This window comes from Convolutriloba macropyga, chromosome 3 (genome assembly GCF_964194025.1).
Source record: "Convolutriloba macropyga chromosome 3, txConMacr16.3, whole genome shotgun sequence".
NCBI classification, from domain to species: Eukaryota; Metazoa; Xenacoelomorpha; order Acoela; family Convolutidae; genus Convolutriloba; species Convolutriloba macropyga.
Genome location: NC_134470.1, coordinates 77,856,457 through 77,870,288, shown reverse-complemented (window position 1 = coordinate 77,870,288; position 13,832 = coordinate 77,856,457). Strand labels below are relative to the sequence as shown.

Genomic DNA, 13,832 nt, shown 5'->3' with positions numbered 1-13,832 from the left:
TACATGTTATAATAATTGTAACAAATCTTTGTTATGTTGTTATAGCACTTCTTCATTACACTTCTTTATTATACTATTGATATTATATCTGCCGTGCAATTTTTGGGTTTTTTGGTCCCTTTTTGTCAACTTTGTAGACGATTTTAAATTTTCCGAGACTTCAGTGTTATAGTCGAGACAATTACCAACAGTTTGGGTTAATTTTTGTTACTGTGGGCTTTTTTCGCCAGATTCGGAGAGGAAAAAACTTTTCTGATTTTGGTAATTGTTAAGGAAATTTGCTTATTGTGATTTTGGTTTATATTATCCCCTTGCTCACTGTTTATCCGTGTACTGTAAACCTTTATCGTTCGCAATGTTGTCGAGTCAAAGATGTTATGCTGACAGAATAGGAAGTTTTTCTTGTTTAAAGTAGGAAGTTATCCCATAAATTACTTGTTTCTTCCTTGTTTTAAAGGAGGAAGTTATTCTATTTTTAGTTTTCGTATTGTTAAAAGGATGTTACTCCTTTACTTGTTCTGTTTATTTTTCCTTTTTTTTTTATTTCTCCTTGTTGAAGGAGTGTTAACATCAGAGTGTTGACAGTCAGAGTGCTACAGTCAGAGTTATGACAGTCAGAATGTTAATATCTACAGAATATCTATTCCATTCTGTGAATCCTCGAACGTGAGAGGATATTGTTATTTGAATTTGTTTGTTATTTGATTACTTGTTGTTTGACTCTTTGTTTATTGTTTGTAATGTTAACAATTCCATTATGTCTATTCCAGTTCTAAGCCTGTGAACATCAAAATACCGTTTGTGTTTTGATTATTTTGTTTTTTGTTTTTATCGTTTACATGAAGAAACGTTTTTCCCATCCATTAGTGGTGGTTTTAAGGGCTACTATCAAATCCTATTTGTATTAGTATATCCTGTTGGGATACTTGATTTGTTATTTGAATTCGCTATTATTTGTTTATTTGTTTTACGATATGGCTGGTGATGGTGGATTGACGGTTAGAGATGAAGTTTTGTAAAGAAAAGTGTGTACAGCGAAGAGGTGGCGGAAGAGGGAGACGTTGGTGGTGAATGAAGAAGAAGAGATGGTGGAAGAGGAAGATGATGATGGTGTTAGTCCTGTTTGTCGTTTAACTGTTTATGTTAATACTCTTTTTATATTTTTTTCACTAGGAGGTGTTAATATTTAGGAAAGGTAGATTGTGTTCATTTTGAATTGGTCTTAATGAAACAATATTTATGATTAGGTTATTTTATGAACAGGGTATTGTTCAAGTAATTTCTAATAAATATGAGTTATAAAGGTTAGCGGTTAGGTGTTTGTTGTTAACACTTTTTAGTTTTTGTGTGCTTCTTTATATTGATGTTTCTTCTTTTTATTATTTTGTTTGTAATAAATTTAGTTGTTTTTGTGTACTGTTTTGATGGTTAGGGGATACACGCAGATTGGTTCGGGTTAGGGGTTGCTCTGCGTTTTTTCATATGAAAGGACTATATATGAATTGCTGAAAGAATCTCTCAGAGAACATATGATGTAGAATGAAGAGATTTAACAGTTTAGTAGAGAACTGTATTGTAGAATACTGTGTACACTCACACATAAGTGTAGAATACTATAGAATACTGTAGGATGTATAGCAGTAGAATACTAGATATTAAAATAACCGTTAGCACATGGAATAAGAAATTGTTCATTGTTCATTGATGTAAACATTGTTCATCAAGTTGAACATTGTTCACAACTCATATGTTAAGATGAATATACAGGTGTGTTTTTGAATAATTCTGCAGTATAGTGAAATTTTTATATAAATACGATCGATATTATATAAAAACAAAATAAGTGTTATCGTACAAAAATGTTACAAATGTGGTGTTTTAGTTAGATTAGTGTTATCTTCCTTTTACGAAGATTGTATTGATGAGTTTGCTCTTTTTCCTGATGGCGTATTTCTGATTCTCTTTTGGTGTTTATCTTAGGTTGTTTTAGCGTTGGAATATTTTCTGTAAGGAGATAGTTTTGGAGTTCTAGTTTTATATGTTTTTCTTTGGGGTAGTATGGTACAATGTGATTTCTGTATTGTTATTTGTTCTTTGTTGTTATCTTTTAATATGTATGTTGTTTCTGTCGGTTTATCGAATATTAGGTATGTTCCTGTTTTCAGTGGTAGCATTTTTTTAGAAACTCCATCAACTTGTTGTTGATTTGTTACTAATACGAAAGTGTTTTTCTCAAGTGGTTTTGCTGTTCTGAATCTTAGATTCATTTCATCCGTTAACTTTTTTCTGTTTTGTAGAATTTTGGTTATTGTTTTATATGTTCCATTGTAGTGTTTTTCTTTGTCGGGGAACCATTTGGCAAATGTTCCTTTCTGAAGTTTCGCAGTTTTCGGGCGACAAAATTGTTTTTTTAAATGAGTGTGTGTTGGTTGTGTGTTACATACACTTGTTCTAGTTGGGTTGCAGTCTCCCATCTCATCTGTTGTTGTTCCAAGTTTTATCTTTGTTGGCTTCCGTGGTTTTTGGTTAAAAACAACTTCATATGGTGATATACCTAATCTTGTTTTGAATTGTGTATTATATGCATATGGGAAAAATTTTGCTTACCGTGACCAATTATTATATTTTTCCTGTAATACTGTTCGAATAAATTGTCCCATTATTCTATTTGTTCCTTCTACTAGACCGCTAGTCCAGGGTGCATAGGTTGTACTGGGTTTGAATTTGATTTCAAAATAGTTACAAAGGTTTGTTAGTTCTGTGTTAATGTATTCTGATCCGTTATCCGATCTAATTTCTTCGGGTAGTCCGAATTTCATGAACCAGTGTTCGAATAATGCTGTGAATGCATAATGTTCACTATTTTTTGGTGAACACATTATCGTTATGTAATGTGAAAATGCATCAACTATTACGAAGATTATAGTTGTTTCTTTCAGAATTTGGGTGTATTGGTCCCTTTGTGTCTATCATTATCATTTCGTTGAAATATGTTTTTGTTGTTGCTAATTGTTCTTGTTTGCTTTTCGTTTTCGCATTGGCAAACACTTTATTTGTTTGGCATTGTATACAATCAGCTATTAATATTTTTAGCCAAATATTGAGGTTCGGAAAATAGTATTTGTCCATTATATTGCGTTTTGTTTTTTCGAGGCCTGTGTGACCTACTAGGTCAATGCAATGGTTTTCATAGAATGTACAGAGTAATAATGTCAATGGTAAACAGATTCTTTGCATTGATTTTTTGTGTATGTTTATGATTATTTTGATTATTCCGGAGCGTTCATCGACTATTATTGATTTGAACTTTCGAAAGTAAGCGAAAAGTCCTTTGTTTCCACGTATTTCCATTGTTACTGAGTGTGGTTTATTGTTATGTTTTTTCCACATTTTTACTTTGTGAAGTACAGGATCTAATATTTGTGTTTCGCTGATTAATTCTTCAGTTACTTTTGTTTTTTCGTTATAAAAGATATCTGATTTTTTCGTGTTTTCGTAATTTGGTTGCTGTTTTGTTTTTATGTTTATGTTGTTGATCAATCTTAGGTAGTCGCCATCGTGATGTGTTGTATAAGGTCCTTTTTTTGTTTTTCTCAATAATGAGATCATCTTTTTCTACTATTGGAGATTGCCAATTTTTTATTTTTGGTTTATATATTGGTATTAAATTGGTTTTTTTGTTCGGTATTATATTTTTCGAATTGAAATTGGACGATATTCGTTTTTATCAATGTTTATCTCGAAATAGTTGTTATGTATGTTTGCTAATACTGGATAATGTGTTTTTCTGACGTTTCGTCATTTGTGTTGTTACATATGCTGTATTTGCGTTCTAGGTTATTTGCAAAAGGTGTTTTCGCAAAGAAAAACTTTATGTTTTCTGGTATTTCTACTGTTATATCAAGTGTTTTAGTAAAATGTTCTTCGTCAATTGTTCTACTTAGGAGATAGGGGAGGGCTAGGTTTTGTCCCTCTGTCCAAATAATGTGTAAGTTTGGAAATGTCATTAGAATGAGTTGAAATCTGTAGACTCTATGGTTAGGTTTATTTTTCTGGGTGAAGAGGTAAATGATTGGTTTGTCGTCAGTAAATAGTACAATTGGATGGTTTTGAGCCTGTTAGTAAGAATTCAAATTCTGTTAGAGCGAATATTATCGCTGAGCATTCTCGAATTAGAGTAGACAATCGCGTTTCTATAGGTGTAAGGAGTCTTGAATTCGCTGAGACTAATCTCATTTTCTTCTCAGTTGGGTGTTGTTGCAGTAATGCTGATCCTATGCCTGTATTCGAAGCATCTGTTACTATGTAAAAAGTTTTCGTAGTATCTGGCGTTGATAGCTCTAACTTGTGTGTTATTGTTTTTTTCATTTGTTCGAAAATTGTTTGATGTTCTTTTGTCCATTTGAAATCACTTTTTTTGTGTAGAGGGTTATATAATGGTTGTAATATTGGTTGCATACCGTAGACATATTTTGTGAGAAAATTTATTGTTTCGAGGTATCTTTGTAGTGCTTTCATACTTGTTGGTGGTTCCAGTTTTTGGAAACCATCAATTCTTGAAGTTAGTGGTTTTACTTTCTTGTCTTCTATAATGTGTCCTAGAAATTTGACTTTTTTCAGCATAAAGTATGTTTTATCAGGTGCTGCTTTAAGGTTTTCCTTCTATAGTATTTTGTGGTACTCTATGAGTGTTTCATACATCTGTTCGTACGAGTTAGTTTGGATAAAAATATCATCAACATAGGTGATTACTGTTCCTTTTCTGATTAAAGGGTAAAGAAAGTGTGTTAGTATTGATGCAGAGGCTGCGGATCCTTTTGATATTCCATAAAATAATCGTTTAAAGCAATATTGTTCATTGCCAATTGTGAAATGAGTATGTCTCATTGATTGTTCGTCTAGTGGTATCTGGTTGTACGCACTATTGAGATCAGCTGTTGTAAATTTTGTTCTGTTTATTCGTGTTAGTTCTACGTCAACAGGTTCAATGGGCCAATTGCATTTGGATTCATCTATCATGCTATTCAAGTATCGAGCGTCCAATATGATCTTTAAGGATTCTCCTTTTCGTAGTATTATTACAGGGTTTGTAAAGGTATTTCCCGTTGATAGTTGTTCTTTATTGACAGGTGCAATTATGTCTTTTTTTAAATACAGCGAATAGTTTCTGAATTCGTTCTCGAAGGTGTATCGGTAATTTTTTGATTCTTTGTTTTTTAAAGATTGCATCTTTTTTCATTGGTAGGTTCAGTTTTACTTTAGTTTTTCCGACGTCAAATTTTGTTGTTGCGTAAACTTGTTTGTATTCTAATATGATTGATGCTACTTTTTCAAATTCTTCTTGTGTTAAATATGTGTGTTGGAAATCAAACATTTGGATAAATTCTTTCTCTGTTTCTGTGTGTTTGTTAATATTGAATTTGCATTTGAAATTAGGTTTAGATTTGTTCAACTGTTTCATTTTCTTGTATGTTTAATATTTCAATGATATCGTTTTCGTTTTCGTATGTTAAATGGTATAAAATCCCCATAAAATAACAATCAACACTGGATTACTCGGCTTTTTATATCAAAACATCACTTTTAGAAAACACAACGAAGAAATGTACCAAACAAACTCAATAGAATTATTTAGAGCAGAGTTGATTGTTATTTTATGGGGATTTTTGTTGATTAGGAATATGTCGATAAAGTGTTCATTTTCTAGTGACAGATCTTTTATATCTGTGAATGATAAGTTTTGGTATTTGTTTATCGGTTCAAAATAGTAGAAAGATTTTTAAATTATTTTTCCACTTGATGTTTTGATTTCTTTGAAGATTGGTATTGGAAAGTTGATACATTTGTGTCGGTTTTCTTCAAAATACATTGGTTCTCTATTGAAAATTGCGTATAATCTAGAGTAGTAAGGATATCCCTTTTGGCTGTTTATAAAGAAAGTAATGTCGTTATCTATAATTGCATTTCTATTTATTGTTTATTTATTTGTGCTCATACTAATGGTTTCTATATACTCTTTGAAGAACGGAGTTCCAAGAATGTTATGATTACATTTTGTTACATAGAAATAAATATTAAAGTTCTGTTGAAGTTTATTTCTTCTATTTGTCGTTCGTTCTGGTGTTAAATTAAGAGTTACTGTCCCGAATGTTTGTATGGTTGTATTATTTTCTGCTGTAAGTTTTGTTAGCTTTTTCGAGTTGTATTTCTGGGTTGTTATACTTTATTTCGTTCCATGTATCCTCGTTCAAGAGGTTTAATGTTGCTCCAGAATCTAATAGAAAATTGATTTCAAGTATTGGTTTCTGCTTTGTAAAATCTTGTTCTAGTTTGTTACATTGGTACATCGGTAATATCCATGTAGGGTTGCTTTCTAGTGTATTTATTACGGTATTGCATTTATTTTCGTTTGCGTTGTAAAATTTATCTAATATTTCTTGGTCTTCATTAGATGGGTCTGATAAGTACTCGTTCTCATCTATTCCGGGTGGATCATCGTTTTGTGTTTGTCCTTCTATGTTGTTTATTCTGTTTTTATTGTTGCTTTTGTAACTGTTTCCGTCTTTACTGCGATCTCTTGGTTTGTTGATATCTATTGCTTTGTTCTGTGTTTGATGAACTTGTTGTATTGGCTCTGTTATTGTTAGAATAACGTCTATTGTTACTATTTGATCGGTGTCTATATCTATCACTTCTGTTTGAATCTCTGCTATAATTTCAATGTGTGTTATTTTTATTGTTGATGTAGTTATTGTTATTACATCTGTGATATGGTGAATTTTGTCTTAAAAAATTACGGTTTGAATATCTCGAATTTGATCTACTATTGTTGTATCTGTTATAGTTACTGTTTCTGTTGTAGCTATTAGTTCTACTTCTATTATAATTGTTTCCAATATAGCGGCTACTTCTATCATTGTTATTTCTGTAAGAATCTCTGTAATCTTGTTGATTTATGTTATTTTTATTAATGGAATTATTGTTGTATTCATTTCGTGATTGTGATCTATAGGGTGTTCTGCTTCGTGAATTGTTGTAAACTGGTGATGTTGATGATAATTGTCGTCCATTAACATTGTTTGAATCAATTTTTCTATTTGGTAGGTTCTGGTTATTTCTCATGTGTCCATAGAATGATTTTTCTTTTGATCGTGTAATGCTTTCCCGTCGGGGTCTTTTAAAGCATCTACCTTTTGTGTGTCCGTGCGAGCTACAATAACTGCAAAATAGTGCAAATTTTGGTCTTCCTTTAAAGTTTTTTCTATCATATGTGTTGTTAATTCCGTTAATAACGTTACATATTGTTCCTTCAAACTGTTCTAGATCATTTTGGTTTAGATCGTTAATATTGTTGCAAGCTGCGTTCATTTGTTTGAGATCTTCGTTGATATTCGAAGTAGTTTGATTGACTTCATATAATCTTTTATGATTGTTTGTTATTGTTCTTGTTAAGTCCATTTGGTCAATTTTATCAACTAATGTCTTAAATGGCATTTCTGGTTCTCTTGGTGTTTGTTTATGGTTTGCATGCTTCTGTAAAGCTGATGTTTTTAATTAAAGCATCTGATGAATGTTTGGTTCATTACACTATTTCTATAGTCCTCTGTATAGAGTGAATATGCTGTTTTTACTATTGTTTCAATTCGTAATGCTAGTGATCGTAAGGATTCATTCGTATGTTTCTGTAGTTGTTGTAACACTATTTTTGCTTGTTGTTTTGATTTCTCTGAATCGAACATGTCTGAGAATTCTTTGCAGAATTTCTCCCAATCTAGTTTTGTTTCACTTGGTAGAGTGGAGTACCACTTGTGAGCTGGTCCTTGTAGAGTATGTAAAAATAAAGCTGCTCTTTTTACTTTCCATTGGTGATGTCCTGGTTTATTTTCGGGTTCCATGCCACTACTAAATATCATCGTTGCTACAATGCTATTTAAGTATTCTTCAACAGTGTATGCTGGGTATGTACCGTCGAATGGTCTAATTGTTGTTGGTACTGAACTACTACTAATGTTCTGTTCCATTTGTGGTTCTTCGTTTATACTCATTGATGTTAACTGCTTATAGAATGGTAAAGGAGGTTCTACGACTGTTGTTTCTCTTTCTTCTGTTGTGATTGAATTAGTTCTTCGTGTACGGTTTTCTTGTTGTCTATTATTTTGTATACTGGTATTGTCTGTGTTTCTGTTTTCTGCTCGTGGATTAATTTGTCTATTAATGTCATCTATGGTTCTTTCAAGTCTGTTAAACATTATTTCCATTGCTTCATCTTGTTTTTTTTTGTGTTTGCATTTATTTGTCTAAATTTGTTTTCTAGGTTATCTATTAGTTTACTTGTATGGTTTGTTACTTTTTCTGTTATTTCGTCTTGTAGTTTTTTATAATTGTGAATTTGTTGTTCCCAATGTAGTCCTTGGTTTTCACGATTATTATCTTTAATGTGCTAATATATGTGTTATTTCTATTATTTTGTGTTAGATGCTGGTTTTTCTTTCTAAAGTTCTGATTTTCTGATGGCGGTAGCCAGTTCCCAAATTTCAGATCTTTTTCCTCTGAGTCAGAAATGTATATTTCGTCTGCTATATTGTTTTGATGGCCAAATAAATTTGATGTTAACGGTTTATCCGGCTTTATTGTTGATTTTTGTTTTGATTGTAAATTTGTGTTTACCTGAACGTCTTTTGGTGTTGACGTTGATGTCAAACTTCTTGACAAACTAAATGATGAAGAACCTGCCTGCCTGTCCTTGGTCCATAATTTTTACATAATTTTCTAATCCTTCTATGTAATTCAAGCTGTCTGAGCTTATCTTTAGTGTGCTTTCAAAATGTGGTGAAAAGTTTTCACTGTTCCAGATATTTTTGAGTTCGTCTCATAAGTTTTCAATCTCTTCGTGAAATGTTTCTTTAAAATGTATTCTTTTGTCATTAATGTGTTCAAAATTATCTAACCAGAATAGGAATGTAAATTCTGAGACAATTTTTATTACATCTGATGTTGCTGTTTCTAATTCTGTTTTAAGTTCAATAACTTTTGTTAGCCAATTGTTGTAATTTAATATTTCAATTCATAATTTATCATTTACTGTTTGTATCTGTTTTTGATGTTCAGTTAAATATCTCGTTGTATTTTGTAATATTTCGTATGTTGTGTTTGGTATCGCTGTTAGCTTTGTTCCATCTTGGGAATCTTCGTGTCTCTTCAAGAATGTTTTGTGTATATCGGATAGTGTTGTTTCATTCTGGAAATTATAGAATATTTTTCTATTTCCTTTTTCATCTGTTAGGGTGAATGTTGTAATGTTTGTTTAATTGGTCTCTATCCAATAGTATTGCTGGTAAATAATGAGCTAAAGGATTTCTATGGATATGAATTTGTTGATTATGTTTTGTTTCTTTGAAGAGGTTATTCTTCAAATTTATTATCATTCTGTGAATAATTTCACGGTATTCTTGCGGGCAATCGCTAGCAATTGTCAATGGTGTTAAGAAATGATTGGTAGTCATTTGTGTTTGACGGCTGGTAGCCATTAGTATGTTGTTGTGTGCAGGTTAAATGTTATGGTTATTAATAATAATTCCCTTAGGGAAAGTAAAGATTTTTTGGTTTGCTTTTGTTTTAGTTCGGAACGCAATCGACTGGTCGCACCAGATAAGACGTGTCTCGAGTAGGCTTACCTTGCGAGGTTACTCTACTGAGGTCTTATATTATCTCAAGACTATATTACAATAGTGAGACTTACCTGACTAACTAAAGTTCTATATCTCTAGTCTGTTACTCCTCTATCTGAGCTTCAGTAGACAGTGCACCGGCCGCAATGCTAAAGTCTAACGTATATCTCAAAACTAAACAAGAGCGGAGTAAACAGAGAGAAATATACTTTATTATTATATCAGGTTTAGGTATGACTCTGATCGGTACCAACTAAAGGAACGGTCTGAGGGTGAATAGTTAAACATCGAAGGAAAAGTATTTCTTCTATTTTTAACCAATCAGGGAAGAGTATTTTCAGTCTTTATTCATTTAAAATATAAAGTCTTCAAGTCTTCTGTGTTGGAAGTCAACATTGACTCCATAATGCATCGAAATTCCATTGGTGAAGCCATAATGTAGAGTAGTTTTTCAGTCCTTACATTTTTTGTTGGCTGATTGCAGTAAACTTTAATCATATAGCATCGAAACACCCAAACTAAAAACAAATTTGAAGAAATGCCCATACTTTAAAAACGACGCTTTGAATTCTCAATATAAATCAGTAGTTCAACTGACCTATATTGTAACATTGCTCATTGTTCTGAAATATGGTTTTTGGTCCATTTTGTTTAAGTTTGCCGGAAGTACAGAACCAGAAACCGCAGGCAAAATTTCCCTAAACTTCAAAAGGAAGCTAAGTAAGTTTCGGTGACCTGAAGAATATTTTGCCGTTTTTTTGCAAATTTAGCTCACTAAAAATAAAAATTGCATCATTGTTTTTTTGATTTTTCAATTATTTCACCCAACAATTGATCTCATTCGCAAACATTGGCAACAATTGGGTTGTTTTGTGAAGCGCGCGGCAAAATCAGAGCTATGTTTCATCTCATCATAGATTCTTACAATCAGAAGTTTTTTTAAATTTTTTTTCCGAAGCATTTTGCTAAACATTTTGCTTTTACTGTTTTTTAAGGTTAATTACAGTAACGTTCTTAAACCCATTTAACGACGGCTACCAATTACATGAAAATGAGACCAAATGCAGATATAATTTTTTTACTGAGAAAATCTAATGGTTTTTAAGGCATTGACAACGAGTTCTAGTAAAATATAGCTGAATTCTTGTGTTTTGCCTTTAATTGTTGTTCTTTTTGCAGATTGTCTGCTAAGTCTCTCTGATCAAAGACCAAAAAGTCTTCTTTTGGAGTTGTAAGTGAACCTATAAAATTGCGTTTTTTTGTTATCTAATGTCCTTTATGATATTGAATATATTTGTTTTCAGTGCTTTAAAAAATTGTCAATTTTTTTATCTGGTTTCTGTCAACTTTTAGCTTGCTCTCGAAAAATACCGGTCAAATTTTCTTTCATATAAGATGAAACATTACATTTGTTTATGTAACGGCACAATGATTAGTCTGTATCCAATATTGGTTTTGGTACTGCGGGTTTTCATACAAAGTTATGTCATTTTTGTGCATAAATGCCCGCCTTTGCTGTTCTTCTATGTTTCTTTAGTAATTTGTCACATTACCAAAAATCCAAAGGAAAAAAGCGAGAAAAGTACGCAATCAAACATATTTACTGTTTTATTTTTTACGGGCATGTGGTTTTAAGGGCTGCGACACAGTTCCTTGCAGATTTTTTTAAAATTTTTGGCCTGTATTTGTTGTTTTTTGTTGTCGTATGCCATATATTGGGTAATTAAAGGTGCCGATGGCCAATTATAGATATAAAAATGAGACTAATAACTAATATCGTTTCATAGCTAATGGTTCTAATGACTTTCATATAAATTTTTTTCAAAAAGTTAAAAAGTATGCCTCAACTTTTCACTTTTTGTTCTGGTTTTCGTCAGTTTTACGTATTTTGGTCTCATTATTGAAAAATCTCGTTGATTTGTTGTTGAACTAAATATTATTTTTAACTTTAACGTTCTAACATAAACGTTGGTTAAACGTTTTCACTGATGTCTTTAGCTTAGACAATTTGTGTTAGAAGAATTTTGTGAGTCTTAGATACATTTCAATGTTTGTGGTCCTTTTTGATGTCATTTTGAGGTTGTCCTTTCACAAACAAAAATTTCAAAGGTCATTTGAGCGAAGATTTAAATTTCTCGTGGTTAATATCTTATAAATCTAAATTCTTCAACACTGTGGTTTCGTATTGTTTAAGATGAAATGTTTTTTGTTCGTCTTGTATTTATTGTTTTTCTTATAGTCCCATGACACAATCTCACTAATAGTGAGCGCAATTAGTTGTTTAAGAAGTTGCAGGATGAACTGTTCATTACTTCCATTGAAAACTTATGTTTTTTATTGAATTTTGAAAACATTTGTTTTTTTTTTGAAAAAAGACTATGGATTTTTGGGCTTTGCTAATCTTGTTTCTGCTCATTTGTAGATTAGTGTCTCTCCAGACAACTCAAAAAAATTTTCTAGTGGACTAAATTTTGCTTTATTAAACAGGTTTTATTATCCTCAATTGATCTTTTTCCTTGGTTCTAGGAGTCTTCGAAAAAAATTCGTAATTTTTCCATCTTTGCCCAATTTTTTAGGTTGTTGTTTTCTTATCACAGTATCACCTTAATAGGCTGTTTGAAAACGCCCTTTGCAAAACGCCCTGTAGCCTTTTAAGAAAACTCAATATTTTTTGTTCTGAATGAACTGCCTAAAGTAATGTTTCGTTGGCAGAGACACCGTTTTCGTACAAATTTTAAATTTTGTTTTGTCTGTGTTTGTCGTTTTTTTGTAATGATATGACATACCCTGGTTAGTTAAAGGTCTCAAAAACTTTCTATGAAGGTAAAAATTAGTCTCTCAATTAGTTCAGTTGATACATAATGTTTTTAGTCAGTTTGACATTACTTCTTTACCATGTCGCATTGGGAAAAGTCCCATGGTTTTTTTCTAATGAAATACAGTTTCATTTTTATCATAGATTTTGATGCCATTTTGATTTGGTTTTTAATTGTTTTCAAAAAAATGGGCAACGAGTTTTGGTTGTAAATAATATTCGTAGTTATTTGATTTTTATCGCCGTATTTTCTGGTAGTCACATTAATGACAGGTCTCATCGGCCCTCTGAGGTAGATTGCTTATTCATTTAGCGGTTTGTTGAACGATATGTTAATTTTTTTAATCTCTTCCTCATTTACTAAAAAATTAAGTGTCCAATGTAGATGAGTGTGGTCGGAACTTTATGTGCAAAGGTACATTATCGAGCCGGTTTGTTTTAATTAAAATAGGCTAGCAAAACTTAGAGTTCTTATCTTGTTAGCCGTTTAAAACGTGTGGCACTTCGCAGTATTTTTTCTAAAGAGTTTTATATTATATCATGTTATGAAAATATGAAAATGAAAATAATAGAACACTTTTTTTCCGCTAATTTGGGTTTTTTAAAAAAAATAGAGGGGCAGAGCAAAGGACACTTCAAATGAACGTATTTTTTAAGCAATAAAAGTCACTCATGAAAAGAACTCCATTTCTCTTTGACGCTAGCTCATTCTGCTGTCTCTAATCTCTCTACTTTCAACTTTTTAATAGTCCTTCCTTTTTTTTGGGGGGGGGGAGGGGGGTCAGTCAGTCCAGCTGATCATTTTGGACTGAACACAAGTCTAGCTTGAGCTCCAGTTTTAAACTATGGTAAACAAATCTGAGCGCCAAAAAATGTCGACATCCCAAATAAAGTCTAAGTTCGTTGTTGAATCCAGTGCATTTTTAGATCTAAAAGTTCTTCTTTGCAATGCTATGGTTGAGATTATATTGAAAACTTCTTTAATGTTATTATACTAATATTTTTTGTTATATCCAGCTAATAACTAATTTTGACCATATGGTACAAATGCCAGCCTGTATGGCTAACCAGTTTCAGTTTTGTTTATGAATAAATTGAATGATTATGATGACTAATTAATGATTAGATTAATCCAACTACCTGAATCGTTGATAGCCAGTTTGAAATTCAGCTGATCGGCTATGAATTGTGCCTCTGCTTCTGAGAAATCTTTCTCGTTCCCAGCTGCGAAGATGAGTAATCGGAAGTTGGCAATTGGAGTCTTCGCTTTCTGTTTCTGTAGTCGCTTCAGCTGAAATGAAAAATCGAAGTTTTCGAACGAAAATTTGTTTTAGCAAATAATGAGCATA

General features: G+C 31.9%; 2 protein-coding genes across 4 annotated transcripts in view; one reads left to right on the top strand and one right to left on the bottom strand.

Moving 5' to 3' along the window:
- Window positions 1–13,832, top strand: part of LOC142336480 (protein phosphatase 1 regulatory subunit 14C-like) — a 120,920-nt gene that overhangs the window by 24,613 nt on the left and 82,475 nt on the right. The window lies entirely within an intron of this gene.
- Window positions 1–13,832, bottom strand: part of LOC142336482 (uncharacterized) — a 111,832-nt gene that overhangs the window by 55,230 nt on the left and 42,770 nt on the right. Inside the window, exon 4 of the mRNA XM_075385359.1 lies at window positions 13,624–13,774. Within this exon, the coding sequence (XP_075241474.1) occupies window positions 13,624–13,774 (151 nt within the window). The remainder of the gene's footprint in view (window positions 1–13,623; window positions 13,775–13,832) is intronic.